This window comes from Corylus avellana, chromosome ca8 (genome assembly GCF_901000735.1).
Source record: "Corylus avellana chromosome ca8, CavTom2PMs-1.0".
NCBI classification, from domain to species: domain Eukaryota; kingdom Viridiplantae; phylum Streptophyta; class Magnoliopsida; order Fagales; family Betulaceae; genus Corylus; species Corylus avellana.
Window position 1 is genome coordinate 25,517,199 of NC_081548.1, and position 23,063 is coordinate 25,540,261.

Sequence of the window (23,063 nt, forward strand, 5' to 3'; positions counted from 1 at the left end):
GGTTGTTTTAAAAATGTATTATTAATTTATTCTATATTACTCTAAATTAATTATTGATTTTTTATTTATTTAACAAAGATTAATCGAATAGTTAGTTGGGAGTGCCGCATAGCCTTGTTCCTTGGTGTTGTATTACCACATCGGATAAAAAATTGGAGCAATTGGGAATTTGGGTTTTAGGAGAGCAACAAAGAAAGATTGCCATCGTATTGATATATCACACACAACTTAAACATAGAGCAAAAGGCAGAACGATGGTTTGCCTGCTCAACAATCCATCAATGTTTCAGAAAAAAGAAACAAAAAAAATCGTCAATACAAAACTTGAAGAAACAAATGGATAGATATGGATCAGGCTTTAGAGATAAAAGCTGACCCACGCATGAAACCATGCAACACATTGGAGATATTTAATCATCTAGGAAGGCTGTTTAGAGGGAAATTACGTAAAGGATTCTCCCTCAGTAGCTCTGTTTCCCTGCAAAAATTAAGAACAGTAAAAGGCTCATAAGTATCACTTCAAAAACAGAACAGCCTGCATATACTGGAATGGAAAGCAAATTTTCTAAAGTATTGCTTACTTTTTAAGGTCTCGGCCATCCCCATGCCTAGCTTGCAAAGCTGAAGACTTACCACCCTCAACTTTCGTCTCATTCATTCTGAAAAAAGCACTTAATAACAAATTACTAAACAATCGGACTGAATTATCAAGAATGAGAATAAGATCTAGTATGTATTCACAATTTGATTAATATGTCAATAAAGAAGCCAGAACGAAATTATGTGATAACAACATTTAGTCTGTTCAACTAAGTATATTGGACAGTGCAATGAAATAATTTTTTAAAAAATATAATAACAATCTCACTTGTTAAAACAAGTTCTAATACTCACTCTTCACAGTCTTCATCAACAAACACCTCAATACAGGAACTTGGAGTTGCACCTCCAGTTGTAGAACCAAGTCTTCTTTGGGGAACCTGAAAGAAGCAGACTTAAATCCTTTTAGAATTTAGATGTTGATGAAGAACGATGCAAGGAAACAAAATCCAAGGTGGTATCAATAGTTAGACGCTGTATGATTTGGAAAGAAAGGGTGGCAAGGGGATGAATGGTAAACCTTGTATGACGTCCACTTGGTAGGGATTGGATTATTTTCTTTAATTCTCTCTGCTCGACTTCCAAGAGCGCGCCAAGGGTTCAAGTGTGTCTTTGATGTATCTGGCTCATGATGCAATGGGACATCAACAACATTATCATTTAAAATAGCAAGTGGACGAGACCTATAAAAAGGGATCACAACAAAAGAATTAGAATAAGAAAATATATAGATCAGATCTCATGAAGTGTCATCCATCATATTAGTACGCCTGAACACCCAATTACTGACAATGAACAACATTATCTAACCTAACTTGAAGGGAAGGGGAAAAAAATAAATGGGCCAAATAATCCTGATAATATCAAACATATTAAAGAAAACTCATTTGAATAACGTTATTTAGCAGACTGCAAAACGATTGCCATAGGCCCATAGCAGTTTACTAAATAGAAATACTCAAACTCCTTTACACATCAAAAAAATAAAATAAAATAAAATAAAATAAAACTTATGTTTTAACATCCTGTGATTGAATCTCCCCCATTTCAATGTGGGAGGAATAGGTTTCAACCTAAATAAAAGCGGTTGGTTTTGTGCATTTTTAAAGAGAGAAAAAAGAAAAGAAAAACACACACACACAAGAAACACCAACTTTGTGTTTGAACCTGTAATACAAAATTGTATTTCAATGACCAGAAGTTAAGCATATCAACTTCCATTCATCACAAACTTTTTATGAAAGGCCCATTTCTACAATGGTTTAGAGTTTCTAAAGCAACTTTCATCCAAGATCTCAATAAATATCTAAAATTCCTATTTAGAGGATATTAAAATAAATAGCACCACATGCTCACCTATTTGGCTTCAAATTTTTCTTGACAAGATCAGAGTTCTCAGTAGTATGCATTCCTGCACAATTAGAAAGAGTTTTAGAAAGCAGAAACTCAAGAAGGCAGATAAGAGAAATGGAACTTACGATTGTCTCCCCTAGAGAGGACAGTTCCAAAACTCCGTGTTGGTAAACACTTCTCCATTGAATCTTCCTAATATTTGAATAAATAGAATAGTAAATGGTTTGTATAAAAGTTATATCAAATATTAAGTCATTAACAAAAAGTCACATGCATACATCTGTTGCGTTTGGTTTCCTCATTGAGCGGGCAAAAAATTTCCTGTAGGCATCCTTCAGTTTTTCGACTGGTTGAGCATTCCTATTTAATTGAAAAATTAATGAGAGATGTATTTCTGCAATGCATGAAAATAAAATAAAATAAAAGCTGAATAAAGATCAAACACAGAAATTTAGAAAAAAGAAACAGCATAAAACCTGGGTCAGAACATATGTTAATAACTTATAAATGCATAAGGTTGCCCAATATGTGCGAACTGTTGGATCCGTTTCTGTAGTAGGGTTTTCTGCGTGTACTTCAAAATGCAAATTTCTTGACTAAGTTGCAAGGTTGTCAGTTTTTTTTTTTTTTTTTCCTTCTTAATTCAACATGCTACTTTAATGCAATCCAAAGAGTCTAGTAGTTTTTATTCTTCTACTGGACCAGAACAGCAAAATTCCAAGCATAGAAATACTACTGTGACGCATTTAAAACACAAACCCAAAGAACAATGTACTAAAACAAATATGAGAGAGAGCATATTTTTTCCTGAAAAATTAGAGCATTTAAATACTATTAAGAACCACACTCACAATAATGTACAGATTCTCTTTTACCCTCATACTAGCAGACTAGCAGCACCCACGTTTTTCTTCTTCTTCATGTACTTTCTTCTTTTAAAAAGTATCAATAGATTACAAATTTTCATATTATAGTAACCAAATATGTCAGCTGACCAAATGACCATTTTCAAGTCTCATGAGTTGATCAAATGTGTAAGAAAATTAATTAAATCATTAAATTTACCATTTCCTAGAAACTTAAGCTTTTAGTATAACTAGTGATTTAACAAAATGCAACAAAACAGAGCGATATTAAAAAAAAAAGTCTTACCTAGATATCCCAAGATTATAAATTTCGTCAGCACGTTTCACCTTATTCTTGGATTCAATGTGCAAAGCGTATGATATATAGTATACAGCATGTGACTTCCCAATTTCATTTGCATCTAGAAAACTGTATATGGTTTCCGCATCAACACAATTTTCAGCCTGCAATAGCATTTTATTTTCAAAAATCAATGAAGAATAGGTAACACCAGTGGGACACGTGTATTTATACTAAAAGAGAACAAGTAAATAAGATTAAAAGAACGTACATATTCGAGCCACACTTTCAAGTAGCGTAGATCATCTTTATAGATGTCTGAGTGCCAAAAAGTGCGGACACATTGTTCATATATCACAACCAGCCCTGAGTGGTCTCCACCAGGAGGGAATGCTTCCTGAACCCACTTAATACACCTTCCAAATGAAGAAAAAAGAAGAAGAAGAAGCAAATATTGCCATTAATCTCCATAACAAGTTCCTCTCAGAAGATGAATCAGCATGGAACATGTGTGACAGCATTTGAAAAGGCCGTTGTTCAACTTATGCAAAACAGACGAGTATATACCATTTCTAGCAGTAAAAAATTTACAAGTTCAGGAGAAGGAAGCCATCATGCGGGAAGAAATATGGTAAAACATGTTTAATAAATGCTCATTCTAATTTCACCATCTAAGTTTGTGAAATTGCAAAAACGAAGAAAGATTGAGGGGAAAAAATTAAATTATACTCTCCTTATTACATTGGGTTTTCCTTAACACACAATTTAATCTGTTGAGCTAGTACTATACCACAAAGTATAAGGCATATTAAAATTTCCGTCCGCAGGAACAAGGAGACAAAGATCTGAATTAATAATAATAATTAAAAAAAAAAAAAAAATCTAAAGAAATGAAACAATAAAATCAACTAAAGGTGAGAGTGCTCACTCGAGCCATGGCTGGAGAGGATCATCTCCTTTATACTCATCGATCGCCTCAATCAACCTCCTAAACCCCAGTTAAAGAAGTTAATAAGAAATCATAAATACTAAAGTTTGGTTAAAGAATTCAAGCAAAGAAGGAAAATGGACCTCCGGTGCTCAAGAAGGGATTTCTTGAGCCGATTGTCGTTGTGGGATTTGAGAGAATCGTTCAGGATCTCAACCTTTCTGCCCCGCTTCAAGGGCCTGACGTTCTCCTTGAAAAGCTCCCACTCGGTCCCAGTCTTTCTATTGGAGAGCAGAAAATCCGTCTCTGGATCCAAACTCTGAACCTCGGTGTGGGTCTCCTCCTCCATCGACTGCTACTTTGCTTCTTCTTCTTCTTCTTCTTCTTCTTGCTCTGTACGGACACACAAGATTCAAAATTTTGAAAACAGGTTAGGGTTCATGCTACCACTTAACCGTTGGAGTTGGACTGTCTGTCTTTATACAGAAATGCACGTTTGAAAATTGAACTTTGCGCTCCATTGGGGATGGGGAATTTGGGTTGGGCCCCAAACCTGTACAAGTTCAGCGGTCCACTCAAGAAGAAAAGCCCAACTTTCTAAAAAGAAAATTTTCAAAAGAAAGAATTATTTATTCCAAGAGAAAGACAGTATATTATTATTTATTTATTTATTAGCGCAAAAGGCTTAAAAAAAAAAAATAATAATAATTGAACAAACATATCATTTTACGCTAGATAGCCACCTCAACCACTTTCATGTAGTTGCGACCACTTTCACTGATGTGATGACAACCACTTTGACACGGTGGTTAGAAGTAATACTGACCACTAATTATAATAATTTTGTAAAATATATATTGACTGTCGTGACAAGCAAATACATAAGACTCGTACGTAAAATATAAAGCATCGGCAAAGCCGCAAAAACAAACCTAAGAGGGGTTGGTAGGGGCCATAGATACTTTAATTATTGGTATTTAAATGTACAAGATCCTATTCTCCTTCTCACCTTATTCTCCTTGAAGTAGATACTTTTATAATTCTAAAATTTTACATTACTCAAAACCAATTAGGCTTTCTATAAAGGAAAAACAAAAGAAAAATGTGCACGAAGTCCACACCATGGGCTTTGGCCCACGGGTTACAATGAATGGTGATGACGGCAAACAAGTACTCTGTCTCGACTCATCAGGAAAAAAGCCAAGCAAACACAGAAGACTATGTAGTTTATCCAAACAAGGTTGTTGAATTTGGACTTGTGGATAATGCTGGGAAGGAAGTTCACATCACAAAATGTAAAGATGGGTGCTTGAGAAGTATCTCCACAAGTGGATACAACAATTATTGAATTGGTGAAGAGCCATAAATAAGGGCGGACCAATTGATGTGACCACACTGAAGTGAGGGGTATTTACGTAAATTAGTCCAGAGCCACATCCTGCAACAGAATGAACCTGACTCATGAGTTAAGCTAACCGAAGAAAACAGTAACCCTAGTTAGAGGGACGATAACGTCGATAAGCCCTTTATATCCGAAATCCAAGTCACAGGATTTCATTTTCCCATTTGCAACCAAGAAAAAGACGAACAAAACAAGAAAGATCAGGGCCACTTTACTTTGCTTTCACTTTTGAGTTCATTCGGACGGTGAAGATGGCCTCAATACCAACCCCGGGCGTCATATCCCCACCGTTGGGTTTCAGATCCGTCGCTTTGTTTCCCATGGCAGTAGTGCGGACGCATGAGAAGAAGAAGGGAGGACTGTCGGTGAAAGCGATGGCAGTGGCGAAGTTCAAAGGAACGCAGAGGAGAGAGAAGCAACTGACGGAGATGATCGAGAAGAAGGTGACGGAAGCGAAGGAGGTGTGCGAGGGGGACGCGACCTCCGACGAGTGCAGGGTGGCTTGGGACGAGGTGGAAGAGGTGAGCCAGGCCAAAGCCGATCTCAGGCTCAAGATGCAGAAACAAGATCCTCTCGAGTCCTTTTGCGAGGAGAATCCTGAGACCGACGAGTGCCGAATATATGAAGACTGACTCGTAAACTTGTACCATCCACCGTCGTCGATCCATGGCAGATGATGATCTTGTTAAGCTGCTTTTATGATTATTTACGCTGTCGTTTTGTGTATATTCTCACTATTAGGCTGCTGGGGATGAGTCTAGAACCATGTGAGTATGAGATCGCTGAATAATTTGTTGAAATGTATGTAACTCTTTATGTATAATAAAGAATTCGTCTTTTTCTTTTGCCGGTGGTCTTGGGTTCTGATTAAAATACGCACATATTAACTAAAATGATGATCCACTAATATATATTTTCGGTCAAAATATATATATATATATATAACGCATTTAAAGTACCATAAACTAAAGAATTCAATAGTAAATATTTAAACTGGGAAAAACTTTTTTCTGGATAAAAGGTTCTATGACCAAAAATACTGGAGGAGCCTAGAATTCATCTTCAACATTAACGCATCAGATCAAATCAATTTGCTAATCCAAACATAGGAATTGAGTGCAATCTAACAGAGAAAGAGACTAATAGATCGCAACGAATTTCATCAAAATATGCAAGGTTCCTTTAGAGCATACACTATCAACAATGTTAAAGAGAGACGTACTTCTAGCTCATGCTATTATCACATACTGTTAAATATAGCAGCGAACAAAGATCACAGAGGAACAAAAGCAAATAAAAAAAAGAGGATCTCTTTAATCTTCCCCACTGTCTTCACCGGGGCCTGCTGCTTTGACATCGATAGTGAATGTGTACTCCTGGTCACAACCCAGATACGAATCGCACATGAAATAGAGCGTATACGTCTTCTTTCCAACTTCTGCAGGGGTAAATTCCAGCTTAACCTTTGATTTCCTTTGCAGGGAAACCCTCTTGATGGCAAGCAACTGGTTAGTTTTGGTATCACCAACAACAAGCCACCACCCTTCTTCTTTGGCCTTTGGGTACCTGGGAGCATCAACGTGTCCCACCTCTGTCCTTCCCTCGAGATCCCGCTCAAGAGTGACTTGCAGCATCATATCCCTCCCAGCCCTCACCCTGTCATTATCCACCACTTCATAAGTCATATCGATGTTGGGAAAACGGTTGCAAAACCTCGCTATATCCAGCAACTGTTCATCCGACATCTGCAGTAGCTCACGCCTCTCATCATCTTCCATCTCCACCAAATCGAATACGGTCTCTATATTCTTGCCAGGGTTTTCTTGACATCTTTTGGCCAACTCCTTTGTGAAGTGTGGAAGCTGTAGAAGCATAGAATCGCGCTCCCACATGCCCTGTGTCACCATTTGGCAGACTTCCATCGCAAGAAGAGCAAGGCTCAGCCACCCATTGCTCGAAATAACATCAACCATTGCCTGAAGCAATCTAGTCGCAGAAAGAAGCACTTCTCGCTGGTCTGATGATAGGTTCCCACCCACAGTTTGCCTCGCAAAGTGGGCCTGAAGAAGTGCATTTGCTTTCACATGCGGGTCCGTGCATTTGGGATTCTCAAATGAAAACCTCTGGTGATTAATCAACCTTCGCACTGCCTCTTCCTCCCCAGGTCGTATTGGAAGTTGTGCATACTCTGAAGCTGAAGCAAGGATCTCCAGAAGACCCTTCATCTTCGTTTTGGAAGTCAAAGAAGAACTGAAACGCTCTATAGTAGTGTAACTGATGTAATAATATGATGCTATCAAGCCAAGATTCGAAGGAGAGAGGTCCATATCATCCTCGACAGAAACACACTTGCTTGCTTCCAAATCACTCAATGTATTCTCTACAAGCTCTGACAAGTGATCAGAAAGGTGTCTGTGACTAACTCCCTGAAGATTGTAATAGTTGGGATTTTGTGTGAGCCTCCTGTACATAAATGTCCATGTAAGATAATCCACAGCATTTTGCTTGTTCTCAATAATTCCAGCAACAACTTCTGCATTCAAATTATCGTGTAGAAAGTGGTGCAAATGGCTTTCAACTGGGAATGCTTCATATAAGAACTTCTTGTAGTATTCTTTACGAGGAGCATGGCAAAGAATGACACATTTCCCAGAATTATCTAATAAAGGTCGACTTGCATGACCCATCATTTGCAACAGATCAGTAACAGGGTAATCAGTGTGAGAATTTTCCCGACCATCATAATATTGTGTTCCCATCACAACCACCAAGTGGGCTGATAATGACAAACCCCAACACATAGAACTGCTCATAACACAAACCTGAATCCACCCAGCCTCAAACAGCTGTGACACAACCTCTTGATCCAAATTAGTTAAGCCCTCATGCAAGTAGCCTACTCCATGACGTAAAGTGGCTTTCAACATTTCCTCGTTAATTTTTTCAATAAAAGGCTCGATTTCTTCAGGGGTCTGCAATAAAAATGGTTTCTTCGCTCCTCCGTCCACATCAGAGTATGTCATCAGATCCACAGCAGTGAGTCGGACATGCTTCCTTGTCGGAACGAAAACAAGAGCAGGCTTCTCATTCTTGGTATGTTGAACAATTGAGGTGTATGTTGGTTTCGTCATAGCTTGCATCCTCGCTTCAAAATTAGCTATATCAACTCCCTGAATGTGTATTTCCAATGGCACAGGACGTACACCAGGAGGAAAATTGAAAAGGCCATGGGAGGTAGCACCTATCCATTCCCCAAGATCCTTTGCATTTGCAAGTGAAGTTGACAGAGCCACAATACGAATCTTGTCCTCTACTTGACTTGCAATGTATCTCATCCTGGAAACAATCACCTCCAAGATGGGACCACCTCGACCCCCAATCAAATGGAGTTCATCAACGATGAAAAGGCTAACCTGTTGAACATGTTTCCTTTGTTTCCAGCGGCGGGACAAAGCATCCCATTTCTCCGGGGTACTGATTATTATCTGACCTTTCTCAAGGAGTTTCAAATCGGTAGCTGTTTCCCCTGTTAATTCAACCACCCGCATTTTAAGACCACCCTTTCCAAACTTCTTCTCCCAGTCACGATATCGCTCCTTGGCCAGAGCTTCAAGGGGTGCAATATAAACAACACGCATGACACTCTGAGGCCCTTTTTGATGATTCCTTAAGATAGCAAACTCTGCACATATGGTCTTCCCACTCCCTGTTGGTGCAGCAACTAAAACATTGTCATCTGTGTTATACAAAACGGTGAATACCTGTGTCTGAACAGGATTAAAATGCTTAAAATCCTTATAAAGAGCTTCGTATGATGGATTCCTTAAGGCAGTCACAGGCAGTGGTTGCAAGTCCAATAGCTCCGTCGGCGGAGGATATTTTTCTGGCAGGATGAGATGCCTGAAAGAAACAGGTAAAACAGTTTGTGACCCAAGCCATCTATCTGACACAACACGGATGAAGTACTGTGGTGGCAATGGTTCATAAATTGGCACTGTGAAATTCAAAGTGTGATCCTCGTCAATATACTGCTTCTTCAGCATGAAATATTCATGATGAAGAATGTATTCACCATCATTATCCTCCACAATCACCCAAAATGGCTCCACATATCCATGAACTTTATCCTCCCACTGAAAGTCTGGTGTTATTGTCAGCTCAACCCTCAAAACAGTGCGAGTAATTGGCTGAACATGTGCTGCAAGGTTAAGTTTGGGGAATTGGTGGATGAATTTATGAAGCATCCTTCCCACCTTTGGGCCGCGAATAAGCTCCCCTATTTCCTGAGACGAAAGGTCATAATACCTTTCCCAGGCCAAATCCTTCTTCTCTAACTTCATCAAAATATCATTTGAGATTCCATTGAATTGGCGAAGGGGTGTTTGGACACTCCACATCCTCCTGTTAACCATTTTGCATAAGTTCAAAGCCTTCTCAGCCAATTGTGCCCATCCACGTTTCAAAACTATCTCAAAAAGAGCTCGCAAAAGACGTCCTGCACTCTGAACACACAGGCGGAAACAAGTGAGCGGCGGAAACAAGTGAGCGAACACAGACAAAGAACTTTTTTTTTTTTGGTAAGTAATGAAAAGTTTATTGAAGACACAGACAAAGAACTTGACCAAAGAACAAACAAAAGCAGACAACAAAATGAAGGAACAAAGGAATAAAGGGACAAGAAGAAGTTGAGAAGAAAAGTTGAGAGGGAGAAGAAGCAGAGAACAGAAGTAAGAGAAGAAGTAGTAGCAGAATAATGAGAGGAGAAAATTCAGGAGGAAGAAGACAAACAATCCATCTTCTTCTTTTTTTTTAATTCATCAAAAGCTAATTACCACAATATAGACTATGCTTAAATAGCCTAGGGTAGTCGTAACATCTCCAGCTTTCACAATAAAATGTAACATAATCAAAAAGTTCCAAAAGTAAAATCTCCAGCTTTCAAGGCTAGTCGTCCTCCAATATCAGGGTCCAAACACACATTTAATCATTGGCATGTATCTGGTGTCCTCATCACGTTCTCAATACTAATTGAACTATAAGCGAAAGGGGAAAAAAATAGAAAACAAGTAAACAAGATATTAACGAACCTGAGTTATGAACACCATGTCAGATGTTAATGAAAGGCCTTCAAGCTTCAACTGTGAAATATATGCTTGCAGCAAAACATTAATCTTGGCACTAGGCTCTTCCAAGCTTTCCTTGATGGGAATCGGAACACGATCCAAAAGCTTTGCTAGCTCCATCTTCTCATCCTGCCGCACTGTAACATACTTGAATTCTTCACTGAGTGAAAACAACCGACAAAGCTCAATATCTCCCATAGTGGGCTTCAAATGCTCATTATACGTTGAGATCGTCCCATGAGTTATATAATAGTAACTAGCAATGCGACCCAAGTCTGTGACCTGGAAATATCCACTTTTTCTATCGTACTTAACCAAATTATTTTTGTCCAATATGGTTGCAGCAGAATGGATCTGTACACACACACAAAAAACCATGAGACAACAAACCATGGAAACTAACAACAATCAATAATTTCCATAAGGGCTAAAAGAGAGACAGAACGCCATCATAATAAAACAGTTGGATCTAAAAGATATCGAGAAGTGCTACACTTCCCAAATTTTTTTTCTAAAAGTTGGTTCTCAAATGATATATCACCATCCCATGAGTTTTATTATTTTGGGAAATGTGTCACCAACTCATGAGATGGTGACACATCATTTGAAAACCAACTTTTGGAGAAAAAATTTGAGAAGTATAGCATTTCTCAAAGATATATGGTCTACAAGAATGCCCCACATACCCACAGGCCACTGGTAAGATGTAGAACAGAACAAATCAACTTAGAGAACATATACTGGACCTTGCCCCAAGTATAAGATTAAAGGCATGCATTTGTATAAAGAATTTTAAGTAACACTTGTTATACTAAGCATAAACGAAATAAAAGCATCAGGAGATAGCATCAGAAACTAGAGAAAATGAGAATGACAAAAAAAGAAGCAATGTACAAAACAGAATGAAATATAAAAGCAAGAGAATTTGATTCTTACCAAATCAGCCCTCCTCTCCTCCAATGTTATATCTCTCGTGAGAACATCAGGTGCTAAACCATAAAGTGTAGGATTGCGCAACATGCGGACATACAAGTAAGTGTACCCAATCCAATTGGAGGCTTCTCTAGCATTCTGAACAGTTCCAAGAACAATTTCTGCATTCAATTGGTCAGCCAATTTGGACACAAACTGACTTTCAATAGGAAGCTGCTGATTCATTAGAGAAAGATAATATTGTAGTTCACTATGACCAGTAATGATTATGCCCTCCCCATATGAATCATACTGGGGCCTTCCAGCACGACCCAGCATCTGCATAACATCCAGAGGACTTAGTTCGGTCCATGCACCCTTTTCTGGATTGTAAATTTGGGTCCCTTTGATGATAACAGTGTGAGCAGGCAAATTCACACCCCAAGCAAGAGTTGCAGTAGAAACCAAAACTTGCACATGCCCATCACCAAATAGCTCCTCAACAAGCTGGCGATCAGCCCTTGTCAACCCAGCATGATGAATAGCAAAACCATATGGCAGAAGGTCTTTAAGTTCATTGCTCTTGACCAGATCTGTATGAGTATGGAGAATCTCACGGCTTGCACTATCCTCTTTTAAAAATCTACCAAGAGTATCATTAGCAAGAGCAGTATCTCTTATGGCACGAGCTGTTTTGGCTGTTTCTTTCCTCGAGTGGACAAAAATAAGGATTTGATGTTTTCCTGCTACACCCAGAACCTTTTCGTAACAGACATCATTCATCAACTGGAACCTCTGCAGCGGCTTCTTTACTGTGATTCCAATATACTGTTGGGAGAGAGGTACAGGTCTGTAACTATTGTCAAAGTGGAATAATCCTTTTCCCATATTAACCCGTAAGAACAAAGCCACGTCTTCATAGTTAGGGAGTGTAGCAGACAACCCAACCAACCGAATATGCTCTTTTGTAGTTTCAATCTGCCTAACAGTTCTGGCGACAATACTTTCAAGCACAGGTCCTCTGTTATCATGAAGAAGATGAATCTCATCAATGATAAGAAGCTTCACAAGCTGTGTATAAGTACGATCACCTGACTTCCTGGTAATGATATCCCACTTCTCAGGAGTTGTGACAATAATTTGAGTTTCTTCAATTTGTTGGCGAGTAAGTGACTGGTCTCCACTAAGCTCCCTGACCTTGACATCATAATACTGCAATCGATTGGACAAATTGCCGACGACTTCAGCGACAAGAGCTTTCATAGGTGCAACATATACAATCTTATAATTACTGTGGTTGAATGAACCATCTGAATTCCTGTTCAATGCTATTTGCTGAAGTATGGTGAGCACTGCAACATTAGTTTTCCCTGCACCAGTGGGAGCACATAAGAGGATGTTGTCAGCTTTAAAAAGGGCAGTCTCATAGACTCTACTCTGTACCCTGTTCAACTCCTTCATTCCTTTGAAAGCGGGTTGTGCCCAGTCTGGCATGTCAGATATTTTTATAAGTTTCTCATTTGAATCAAGTGGCTTTGGCTTCAATGCGGGCACATGAATTTCTTCATATCCCTTGCTAGAATGCCTATAAGACCCATCAGGAAGCTCAATCTTTTTTGCTGCCACCAAACGACCACCTTGTTCAAAAGCAATACTGTCAAGATCAATCAACTGGCGCTGGCCCCAACCGCTGTCTGCATCCCTATCAACAAGCCCTCTCCTACCTCTGTCCCCATCTCCACCGCTCTCATCCTTCAATCGGCGAGCCTCTTCTCGAATACTCTTCTCCAAGTTCTTCTGCCTTTCTTTTGCACTAGCCCTAGTGGCATGCAACTGATCAACAATTGCCTCCAATTCGGGACCCAAACCCAGCATCTCCTCCTCGATCTTCTTCTTCTGTTCATCGTCTTCGGCCCTTGCTAATCGGGTACACCACACAATCTTCAGTCGATTCCTCAACAGAAACTTAATAAGGTTAAACTTATCAAATTGGAGAAGCACCAACAGCTTCGACTCGACTTCCCTGTCATCACCTTCAGCAAGTATCTTAAGGACCTCTTCTGCAAGCTTCTGGCACTGTTGCGGATCAATCTGCTTTTCAAATGCTTCAGAGATCTTCCCCTGAAGCCAATAAGCACCAATGCTCAGAGCATTAATGCTCATACTCTCATTTGCTTCCCGCATATCATCATCGTCGTCAATCCCACCCCCCATTTGCATAGCCCCAGCACCATTGGCTTCCACCACATCATCATCCTCCTCTTCATCCTCCTGGACCATATCAAGATCACTCTCCTCATCGTCCTCCTCATTCTCCTCAAACTCGACTGCCACACCCACATCGTCGTCAAGAGCATCATCACCATTGGCAGCAGCAGGTCCAGCTGCATCACCCCCATCTTGATAGTCCGTGATAAGCCTCCCAATCGAAACCAACTGATCAAAAACAGGGTTGGGGATCGGATTTAGTAGCTTCTCAATCTCCTTCTTCTTGTCGGGGTTCTTAATTGTCTCATTCTTAAGGACGGCCAAGATCTCATCAGCGGCACCACTGACGATACTGAGGGGCTGGCCACCCAACTGTTGTTGAATGACACTCAGCATAGCCTCATACGCAGCCCTCGTCTCCTTCGTCTTCGGCTGGTATACACCTTCCTCGGATGAAGTCAAGACGCTCTCTTCTTGAAGGCGGCGCCGCTTGCTCTGGCGGCCAGGTTGGGGTTCGGCAAGCGGGTCACGTTCCTTCTTCTTCCTCTTGGCTTTCTGAAGCTTCTCGTCCAGTTCAGGGGGTTTCCCACGGAAGGCCCTATCGCCGAAGCTCTTGGGGTCGATCTTGCCCCAAAGGGACTCAGGCTCGCCGGTTGGCTCGTGGGTGTCCCGTGGGCGAGAGTCAGTGGTCAGGACCAGACTCGAGTTGGCTCTATACTCGTACTGCTTGTGTCTGGCGTGCGCTTCCGCACCACCGCCCAGATGCGCCATTTCAATCGAGATAACTCCCTCTCTCAATTCCAAATCTCAGAAAAACCCCTGCTTCAAATTCAAATTAAGAACAACCTCAGCCTCTAACTCTAGGGTTCAAACTTTGTAGTAAACAGGAAATGACTGAATCTAAATAGAAGAGCAGACAATAAACCCTAGCTTTCTTGAACAACAATAACTTGGTACATAAACCCTGAACCCTAATCTCATACAATCACAAGATAAAGGAGGAAACACTTACCCTTGCTATTGTTGGGGTTATCCGCGGGAGGCCTTCCTCTTCGACTGTGAGATGTTAGGGAAAAAGGACTGAGATGCGCAAAATAAATATAAAAAGCGTGAGCGTGAGGTTGCTGCTAGGCCTACATAGCGGCAACCGACCTTAAGGGACATGTGGGCTACGGGCTATGGGCTTCATAGGAACTATATACACAAGCCCGCTAATTGGGCCCGAAGAGGTTGAACCTATATACCTTCACGGGAGCCCAATCCAAACCCATAGGAAAAATTTAGATCCTGCCGGCAGGCGGCGGCTGCTGGGTTCAAGAAGGAACAATTTGTAGGGCTACGTGGCAGAAGATCAACAGTTAATCTATAGCTGGTGATCTAACGCATGTGCCTCTTGTAATGGACCGGGCTTAGTGGCAGTTAAGTGAGCTGGGCAGCTGTTAATACAGTTGGGTTGTTTATATAAAGAGAGGGAGGCCTGCGATATTGGGCTCCACATTCAGAACCTTTTTGTCAATGAAATGTTAACGAAGAAGGACCTCCACGCAAATCGCAGAGCTTAAACACCATGGCTCTGCTTCTGTCGTATTCGATAAATCCATCATCTTCTTCTTCGTCTTCATGTTTCTTTGGGTGCCCGAATGTCGTAAAGGACTTGGTCCCAAAACCTCGAACCCACCTCACTGCCAAGTCTCGTTCACTCTGCAGGGCTTCATGGCAAGAGGTCCGTCCGAACCATTTCATCTTCGCTTGGGTTTCTTGAAAATATACTCACACTTTACTTTGTGCTCTTTGGATGAAGCTTGCGGGAGTTTTAATATTCTCCGCGATTCCTTTCACTGCTGTGAAAGCCATTGCTAATAGCCCACTCGGAGAGTCGCTTCAAAGGAGAATGGAGCAGACCAAGAAGTTCGCGGTTGAAAATTCATCCAAGTTCAAGGCCTTGGCAGAGAAGGCAAGAAAAGAGAGGTAATTCCGGGTAAGCGTTTTTCAGTATCCGATTGGAAATGGGGCTATGTGGAATTTTTTTTTAAATTCATGCAGGACAACCAGATGACACCGCTCGAGCGGCGGTCCACCAGGGGCAGGGAGATCCGCTTGATGGTGCTTGATAGACTGCTCAAGCGGGTCCCTTGCAATCAGACGCACATGGAAAGATTTCTCGGATTAGCAACGATCCCAATTCGATTTTCTCTTCTATTCTGGCTTAATTCTAGCATTATTAGTTTCTATCCTATTCTACATTTTCCGTCTTATGCAATATTTTCTTGCCTTTTAGGAGTTGTAACCAATGTTATTTGAATTGAATGGATGTACAGAAGTTCGCATTTTTGGAGATAATAAGATTTTAAGTTTCTCTCTTCAGTTTTCTTTGGCTTCTGCTATGTGAAAAATGCTCAATGAAAAGACAAAGCAGTCTTTGGATGAATATTGATCCTATTTATTTGTTTATTCAACATGCAATTTAAAGAAGCTAGCTATGGCATTGCTAGTTGTTGATGCAAATTAGAGTGGGAACTTGTTTCCCACGCGGCCTCCATGCGAACTTTAATATTTGTGGATTAGCAAAGTTGTAGTCTTTGCATTGATACTCGTGAAAGCAAGAGTTTATGCATCGTTAAAGTACCATTGAATGCTCTGAAATCTCATGAAGTTTAGTTATAAAGAACAATCTTATTAACCATGTCTTATCAAAGGCATGATAAGTAGTATTTGTTGTATTCTTTGGGTTGTAGAGAACCCTCTATAGGATTTGTCTATTAATACCTTAACACTTATGTGCCACTTCTACACATGCATTGACGCAATCATGTGAATGACCTGTGTTTGGATCATATTGCCATTATACCAAGGTGGCAGATATGCCGGTATACCTGAATGCATGACATATTTAAATACTTATCTACATGGCCCACATTATTTTTGCTTGTAAATTATCATGGGTATATTATTCACTTTATACTATATTCTGTGAGGTTATAGTGTATGGTATGGAGAAGAGCGCCCACGCTGGCTTGGTCCACTTCCATATGACTATCCTGCATATTTAAATGGTGAACTACCTGGAGATTACGGCTTTGATGTTGCAGGTCTGAGCAAGGATCCTGCAGCTTTCCAGAAGTACTTTAAGTATGTTGTAATTGTTACTTTTGGCCATTGCTGCCTCAATAATGTGTGTTTAGAAAAATAATCTTCTAAAGTAAATTGATACTTCCATAGATCATATTGCACTATATTTCCTCTCAAATGTTGGCATTTGGATTCAAAATGTCAAAGTTTCTCCTGCTGCTTCCTTACAATTTCAATATGGATTCAATAGGTCAACCTTTTGAACTTTGGAATAAGATTGGGGTGATGGGTCTGCGTAGTCAGAAGAGGGGCTCTGGAACTGTGTTATGTGAACATTACCTACCCAACTATCTGACTAAACCAATCAACCATTAAATATAATGTTGGCTCCCCTCCGCTTGAGATTTAGAAGGTAAAGGGATGAGGGAAAGTGGCTCTATCGACAAAAAAGAAGAGTAGCCCCCTTAGAACCTGGCAATGAAATGATTTTTTATTATCTCTTGGAGTCAATACTTTGTAAATGTTTTACCAACGCTTTTGGATATTACTCCCCATGCTATTTACCCAACTCTATGAAGATGCAAGGGTGATTTATTTCGTAGTGTTTTGCTATGTTTAATATGACTATAAGTCAGATCAATAGAAGAAAAAAAAACTGTTATGTGTTCCTTTGCATGTGAGAAGCACATGACTTTTTAATAGAGCTATTAAAAAGTCATATGCTTCTCATATGCAAAGAGATACTTCAATACATGCCAGTTTTATTGGCTTCCGTTGGGTTGAGAATGTCTATTAAGACTTGCATAGTAGGTAAATGTGCTGGTTTTGTGATTTATTTGCCAAATGATGAATTTAATCTATATCCAGCTTTGAGATACTGCATGCTCGCTGGGCTATGCTTGCATCGCTAGGTGCTCTGGTTCCCGAAGTATTAGACATATTAGGAGCCTTTCACTTTGTTGAGCCTGTCTGGTGGCGAGTTGGCTATTCAAAGCTTAAGGTAATCTTCTGCCCCGTTGCATATACCATCCTGTAGAGATATTTTTCTAGTTGTTTCCTCGCTGGTTGATTTTCTTCCTAGGAATTTATGTTCTACATTGTCCACTAGTCTGCATTCAACTATGAAGTAGATATCCTTCGACCATGGCATACTTAATTTGCTTAAAGAGATCAAGACTAATCTTACGAGTTCATATGTCAATCTATGGCTATAAACGGCTCTTTGATGACCCAATTGCTCGTCTGCTTGAGACTATGGATTCTTTTCAGCCATTTATCGAGGCCTGTTGGAACCCTTTTCAAAAGAAATGTTGAGGAGGGTGGAGAGGTTCATGATTTGCAAAGCAATTATTCCATTTACTTGATTGATATATGGTTGGTTATCAGTGCTCGGATAATAATATAGAAGTCTTCAGCGTGCTAGTTTCTGTTATGTCTAATCAAGTTACTCCTCTGATACTAATGTTTAGGTTATCAATAGTTGGAATTTCTAAATGTCCATCTTGTTATATGACTGGTGTGAACTGGTTGGACAATGATTTTTGTGGGCTTTTATGTCGCGCTTGTTTGTTGGAACAAAATTTTGGATTTCACTCGGATATTTCCTCATCTTGTTCTGTTATCAACCGTTCTGGGCTCAGCCATATGATGAATATAAGCTGATCGAACTTGTGGGAATGTTACCTTAAATAAGCAATGTTGCTGATTTTTTTTTCTACACTTCTACAATTTCACCAGGGAGATACTCTCGACTATCTTGGCATCCCAGGACTCCACTTAGCTGGAAGCCAAGGAGTGATCGTCATTGCCATTTGCCAAGTACTCCTGATGGTAACAACTCTATGCAGCTTTCTTTTCCCTTTGTCCTCTCATAAGACTATGGCCAATCTTATCCTCCAGAATCGTGCATTCTACTTTATGCCCATGTAAGGAGTTTGCTATTAGCAATTCCATAGTTTTAACTGGGTAAAACTTGATCAAGCTCAAATTCAACTAACCTAATCAAGCTTGGATCTTGATGCGTTCTCTGAACTGGAGCTTCCTCCATAGCCTCACCCTGTTGTTCATGAGCCTTGTACAAAAGGATAATTTCTTTTCATGTTGTCATTGCAGCAGAAACTAAAAGTATTCTTAAATATTCCTTGTCCTACTGCTGATGTCTATATTCTTTCTCAATCTGTCGTATGAAGGTTGAAAGTAAATGAATACTGCAACTTATAGTATTAGTAGGTTCTAAAACTTGTGTTTTTTTTTTTTTGCATAAATAGGTTGGACCCGAATATGCAAGATTTTGTGGGATCGAGGCATTGGAGCCTCTTGGAATTTACCTGCCAGGTGATATCAATTATCCAGGAGGAGCACTATTTGATCCCTTGAACCTCTCCAAAGACCCTGTAGCTTTTGAGGAGCTGAAGGTGAAAGAAATAAAAAATGGGCGGTTGGCGATGGTTGCATGGTTAGGCTTTTACACGCAAGCAGCTTTGACTGGCAAGGGTCCTGTAGAGAACCTTCTTGAGCACATCTCAGATCCTTTCCATAATAACCTGCTTACCCTTCTCAAATCCATGTAAAAATATCTTTTTAAATGCGTCCTCTACTCCTATTCGAAAGCTTTGTTCCATGCAAATTGCAAGGTCATGTAAATAACACACTCAGTTTTTCTTGCTTCACAAAATTATGACTGGAGTGTAAAAGTAACCTTCGTTTCCTCCCTCCACTGAAGATCTCTCCTCTCTTTGTGATGGAACCTTAAGACCTTCTCTTATAAAAGAAGGGTACGACCTAAGATCTTGTATTTTGCCTTTACTAGAAAAAGGAAGAGATTGGAACGCATCCCATAACAAGTCACAAGTGACATGTGTTCTAATCTCAACGGGTCTAATTTTAACTAGAATTGGACTCGAGCCAAATTCGTTATTAAATCACCCTCTCAGTTAGATTTATTAACGGTGAGCAATGAGTCAATGACAAGTAAGCTGACAATCATGTCATATTCAATCAAATTTTGACACATGTACATATGTTTTAGTTAGTACCATCACGTCATTTTAAAAATGTAAGATAAAAATAAAATAAAAAATAGAGGGAATGAGAGAGAGAGAGAGAGAGAGAGGGGGGGGTGGTTCAACTATACTCAATAGCCTTTGAAGTGATTTTGTTGTCTCTAACTTGGCCTTTGAAGTGATTGAACAAGCTTCAAACTCCAAAGGGAGTGGTCAAACCACCAATAAGGGGGTGGGCTTTGGGGTCGGATAGGGTGGTTCGGCAACCCCACCAACATGGGCTAAGTCAGGAATAACTAAATTAACTTAGAAGTTACAGGGATAGTCTTTAAGGGTGGTTTATTGTCTTCAAACAACGGCCTCTCTCTCTCTATTTCTCCATCTTTTCTTTTTCTATTTTTCATTTTTCTTTTTCTTTTTCTTTTTCTTTTTTATTTCTTTTGATGTGACATTTTTAAAATAATGTTGTGGTAGGGACTCAAAACACATACATGTATAAAACAAAAAAAAAAAAAAAAAATGTTGGATATGATGTGCTTATTCAGCTTATATGTTATTGCTCACCTTTAAAAAATTTAATCGATGAAATGATTTGATAACGAATTAACGATGCATATCTTAAGTAATATTTTGAAGCATTATAAACCTTAAGTACATCTCCAACACATTGTAAACCCCACTATTTTCTAAAATTTAGCTAATAAAATCCCAAAACACCACTCCTAACAACAAATTATTTATAAATTCATCAAACCAACACTTTGTTACAGTGATTACCCATATCTAGAGAAACAGTGTAGTTTCCCTTATTGGTTTGTTTAATCGTTTTTCTCTGCCCCCCTCTCTCTATCTCTGTCCCTCCTTCCTTCATCATCTTTGTCTCACACCACGAAACACCTCAATTTCCATTGAGCCACTCGTCTTTAAAGAAACCACATGGATGATGGAGCGCCATACTTATCTTTTAATGATAAACATGGACGAAGAAAGCAAAAAACAAACAAATAAATGAAATATGTATGTTTGTTTGAGGTGGTAGAGACAATTGGGCCATGTCTTGTCCTCCTTATATATACATTGCACCGTGTTCTTTCGAAGGTCCAGTTTGAAGCCTCGGCCCTATAAAGTTAAAAACATCTTTAGAATAATGGGATATTCGGTCGAATCATTTTAAAGCGTCACTAGCAATAAGAAAGCGGACAGCCTAACCATTATCCTTTGAAAAACAAGATTAGACTCCTTATTAGAAAAAATGCACATGTTGTAGAGAGATTTAATCCATTTATGTGGCCGGGATTAATGTCCATGTGGCTTCATGTGGGGAGCAAGCTTAACTAGCTACTTGCTTCTTCTTCTTTTAATAATAATAAAAACAACCATATATGTTGCGTATCCGCTTTGTTTTGTTGTACAGTGATATGTGACGACTAAAACGATACAAGTGGAAGAAAGGACTGGTGCTTCAGATCTAACCCTGAAAGAGATCGACTAATTATAAATTTCATTTTTTATTCATATTATAAGCTGAAAAATATTAAGAAAAGTGAAGAGTTTTTCTAGCATTTTTCTTAAGTAAATTAAATGGCTCTAATTTTTGTTGTTGAGAGGTACGTACTATGTCGCTCGACATCACGAATTATCAAAATAACATAGGATTCAATAAAAGATACCCTCAACCTGTGATTAAAGTAACCAAGAGCTCTTAATTGATAAACCGCTACACCTTTTACCCTAAATTAAATGGCTCCAAAAATTGAAATTCATATCTTTTAGCAAATTCGCACATGCAACATTAAAAGGAAAATATCTCTTACCCGTAGTTTTCTGGATTTCAATCGGGTGCAATGAAGGATATATATATATTTTGGTATGATACAGAGAGCTAATTGGACCCGATCTCTGTGTCCTAATCTGGTATGCATATATAAAGTGATGATGCTCAGTGTGTGAAGTGGATGTAGAAATAAAATCCAGGAGTGATGGACACCGACGTTGGTCCCGCCCCGGCCGGTGGTGCTTTCCAAGAACATCATGTGGTCTCTATGGAATCATTATGCGTCTCAATCGTCCTATTGAGGTCATGGCTATAAAACATGCTTTCCTGGGTCCATTCTGGATGCAAAGTGTTCCAACCAAATCATTGGCTAAGCAAAAAAAATTTAAAAAAATAAAAATAAATAAAAGGTTAGAACCCCAAAAATCAAGTAAAGCCATTACCGATTGGTCCAGGTCAATGGCCACGCTCAGGATTCCATGGTCCCGAGTTTTACCTTGGATTTTATGTTATAAACTTAGAAACAGAACATATGCCTGTTTTCTTATGGGTTCTCGAATTGTCAGTACTGAATAGTTTCCCACATTCATATGGATATGTTCCAAATATATTAAAATCTCATGTTATAATAAGTCGGAGAACAAAGTAATTTAGAATGATATCATATAATAATGATAAGATGGAATAAATTTTGTAATTCAAACTTTGAGGAGCTATAGCAATTACATCAAATGGCATCACATTTCAGTAGAAATATCCTCTAGAAGTACTAAAAGCTGTTAAAGCTCTATAAACCTTCCGTTAAGTATTTGCTCAAATCTTGACTTACGGTTACATTTGTTGAATATCTTTGATCCTTAGGTAAAAACATTTCCAACAAAGAAATAAAACAACACACAATAATAATAAAAGAAATTATTGTTTCTTCTTTTTCATTATCACTCATCACATTTAAACCTTTTGTATATAGTTTATTACCATAAGGGCATTTTTAACTTTAAGAATTGCTACACTTACAAAGGATTTTTACAAAAAAAAATCCTTACAAACACATGTGAAAAGGAAAATGACAACAAAAAAAAAAAAAAGGAGGAATGCTAGTCTTACAAACAAATTTTACAGAAAAAGTTTTTACAAGCTGATGTGACACAACATTATTAGATATAAGATAAGTTCAAATTTTGAAAAACCTAATCATATTGTGCCACATAAGTTTGTAAAAAAAATTTTGTAAAATTTGTTTATAAGCCTAACACTCCTCAAAAAAATATGCTTGTTTTTTTTTGGGCCTTTTTTGTCCTTCTTCTTGCCACATGTGTTTGTAAGGATTTTTTGTAAAAATCCTTTGTAGGTGTAGCAATTCTCTTTTAACTTTACTACGATTTCTTACCATAAAAGCTTGATATTTTGTATTTGCTTTGTGGTCCATATCTCTTGTCACCTGTTTTAAGCAAGTACGAGCGGTTAATGTCAGAAGGCATGCAATAGGAACACGCAACTATCCTTGCAATGTGCTATCACAAGATTAAATTGTCAACAATTAGAA

General features: G+C 39.0%; 4 protein-coding genes across 5 annotated transcripts; 2 read left to right on the top strand and 2 right to left on the bottom strand.

Moving 5' to 3' along the window:
• Positions 1 to 191: 191 nt before the first annotated feature.
• On the bottom strand, positions 192 to 4,489 carry LOC132189360 (mitotic spindle checkpoint protein BUBR1). Its single transcript, XM_059604073.1, has 11 exons — positions 4,171 to 4,489; positions 4,028 to 4,087; positions 3,371 to 3,515; positions 3,106 to 3,263; positions 2,232 to 2,313; positions 2,079 to 2,145; positions 1,957 to 2,011; positions 1,121 to 1,283; positions 895 to 980; positions 582 to 659; positions 192 to 478 (listed from the first exon to the last, which is right to left on the bottom strand). The coding sequence occupies exons 1-11, from the start codon at positions 4,374 to 4,376 to the stop codon at positions 415 to 417; spliced, it is 1,164 nt and encodes a 387-aa protein (XP_059460056.1). The 5' UTR covers positions 4,377 to 4,489; the 3' UTR covers positions 192 to 414.
• Positions 4,490 to 5,561: 1,072 nt separating this feature from the next.
• LOC132189361 (calvin cycle protein CP12-3, chloroplastic) lies at positions 5,562 to 6,275 on the top strand. The gene has a single exon (XM_059604074.1). The coding sequence runs from the start codon at positions 5,681 to 5,683 to the stop codon at positions 6,059 to 6,061; it is 381 nt and encodes a 126-aa protein (XP_059460057.1). The 5' UTR covers positions 5,562 to 5,680; the 3' UTR covers positions 6,062 to 6,275.
• A 285-nt stretch (positions 6,276 to 6,560) lies between these two features.
• On the bottom strand, positions 6,561 to 14,776 carry LOC132189362 (DExH-box ATP-dependent RNA helicase DExH12). Of its 2 annotated transcripts, none has more exons than XM_059604076.1 (4): positions 14,685 to 14,776; positions 11,489 to 14,494; positions 10,517 to 10,906; positions 6,561 to 9,931 (listed from the first exon to the last, which is right to left on the bottom strand). In XM_059604076.1, exons 2-4 carry the CDS (start codon positions 14,441 to 14,443, stop codon positions 6,743 to 6,745), a joined length of 6,534 nt encoding a protein of 2,177 aa, XP_059460059.1. In that variant the 5' UTR covers positions 14,444 to 14,494; positions 14,685 to 14,776; the 3' UTR covers positions 6,561 to 6,742. The 2 variants fall into 2 exon arrangements, with proteins under 2 accessions (XP_059460059.1, XP_059460058.1); XM_059604075.1 differs by having other exon boundaries at positions 11,489 to 14,491; positions 14,685 to 14,775.
• Positions 14,777 to 15,183: 407 nt separating this feature from the next.
• LOC132190607 (chlorophyll a-b binding protein 7, chloroplastic) lies at positions 15,184 to 19,457 on the top strand. Its single transcript, XM_059605642.1, has 6 exons — positions 15,184 to 15,395; positions 15,474 to 15,640; positions 16,655 to 16,801; positions 17,609 to 17,741; positions 18,479 to 18,571; positions 19,009 to 19,457. Exons 1-6 carry the CDS (start codon positions 15,240 to 15,242, stop codon positions 19,309 to 19,311), a joined length of 999 nt encoding a protein of 332 aa, XP_059461625.1. The 5' UTR covers positions 15,184 to 15,239; the 3' UTR covers positions 19,312 to 19,457.
• The last annotated feature ends 3,606 nt before the right edge of the window (positions 19,458 to 23,063 follow it).

Coding starts and splice junctions, on each gene's coding strand:
- LOC132190607 (XM_059605642.1), top strand. CDS start 15,240: ATGGCTCTGCTTCTGTCGTATTCGATAAATCCATCATCTTCTTCTTCG. Junction 17,742..18,478: donor TTGGCTATTCAAAGCTTAAG/GTAATCTTCTGC, acceptor CAATTTCACCAG/GGAGATACTCTCGACTATCT. Junction 18,572..19,008: donor TTTGCCAAGTACTCCTGATG/GTAACAACTCTA, acceptor TTGCATAAATAG/GTTGGACCCGAATATGCAAG.
- LOC132189362 (XM_059604076.1), bottom strand. CDS start 14,443: ATGGCGCATCTGGGCGGTGGTGCGGAAGCGCACGCCAGACACAAGCAG. Junction 10,907..11,488: donor AGGAGAGGAGGGCTGATTTG/GTAAGAATCAAA, acceptor GTGTGTGTACAG/ATCCATTCTGCTGCAACCAT. Junction 9,932..10,516: donor ACATGGTGTTCATAACTCAG/GTTCGTTAATAT, acceptor CTGTGTGTTCAG/AGTGCAGGACGTCTTTTGCG.
- LOC132189360 (XM_059604073.1), bottom strand. CDS start 4,376: ATGGAGGAGGAGACCCACACCGAGGTTCAGAGTTTGGATCCAGAGACG. Junction 2,012..2,078: donor CCTCTCTAGGGGAGACAATC/GTAAGTTCCATT, acceptor CTAATTGTGCAG/GAATGCATACTACTGAGAAC. Junction 660..894: donor GTTGATGAAGACTGTGAAGA/GTGAGTATTAGA, acceptor TGCTTTTTTCAG/AATGAATGAGACGAAAGTTG.
- LOC132189361 (XM_059604074.1), top strand. CDS start 5,681: ATGGCCTCAATACCAACCCCGGGCGTCATATCCCCACCGTTGGGTTTC.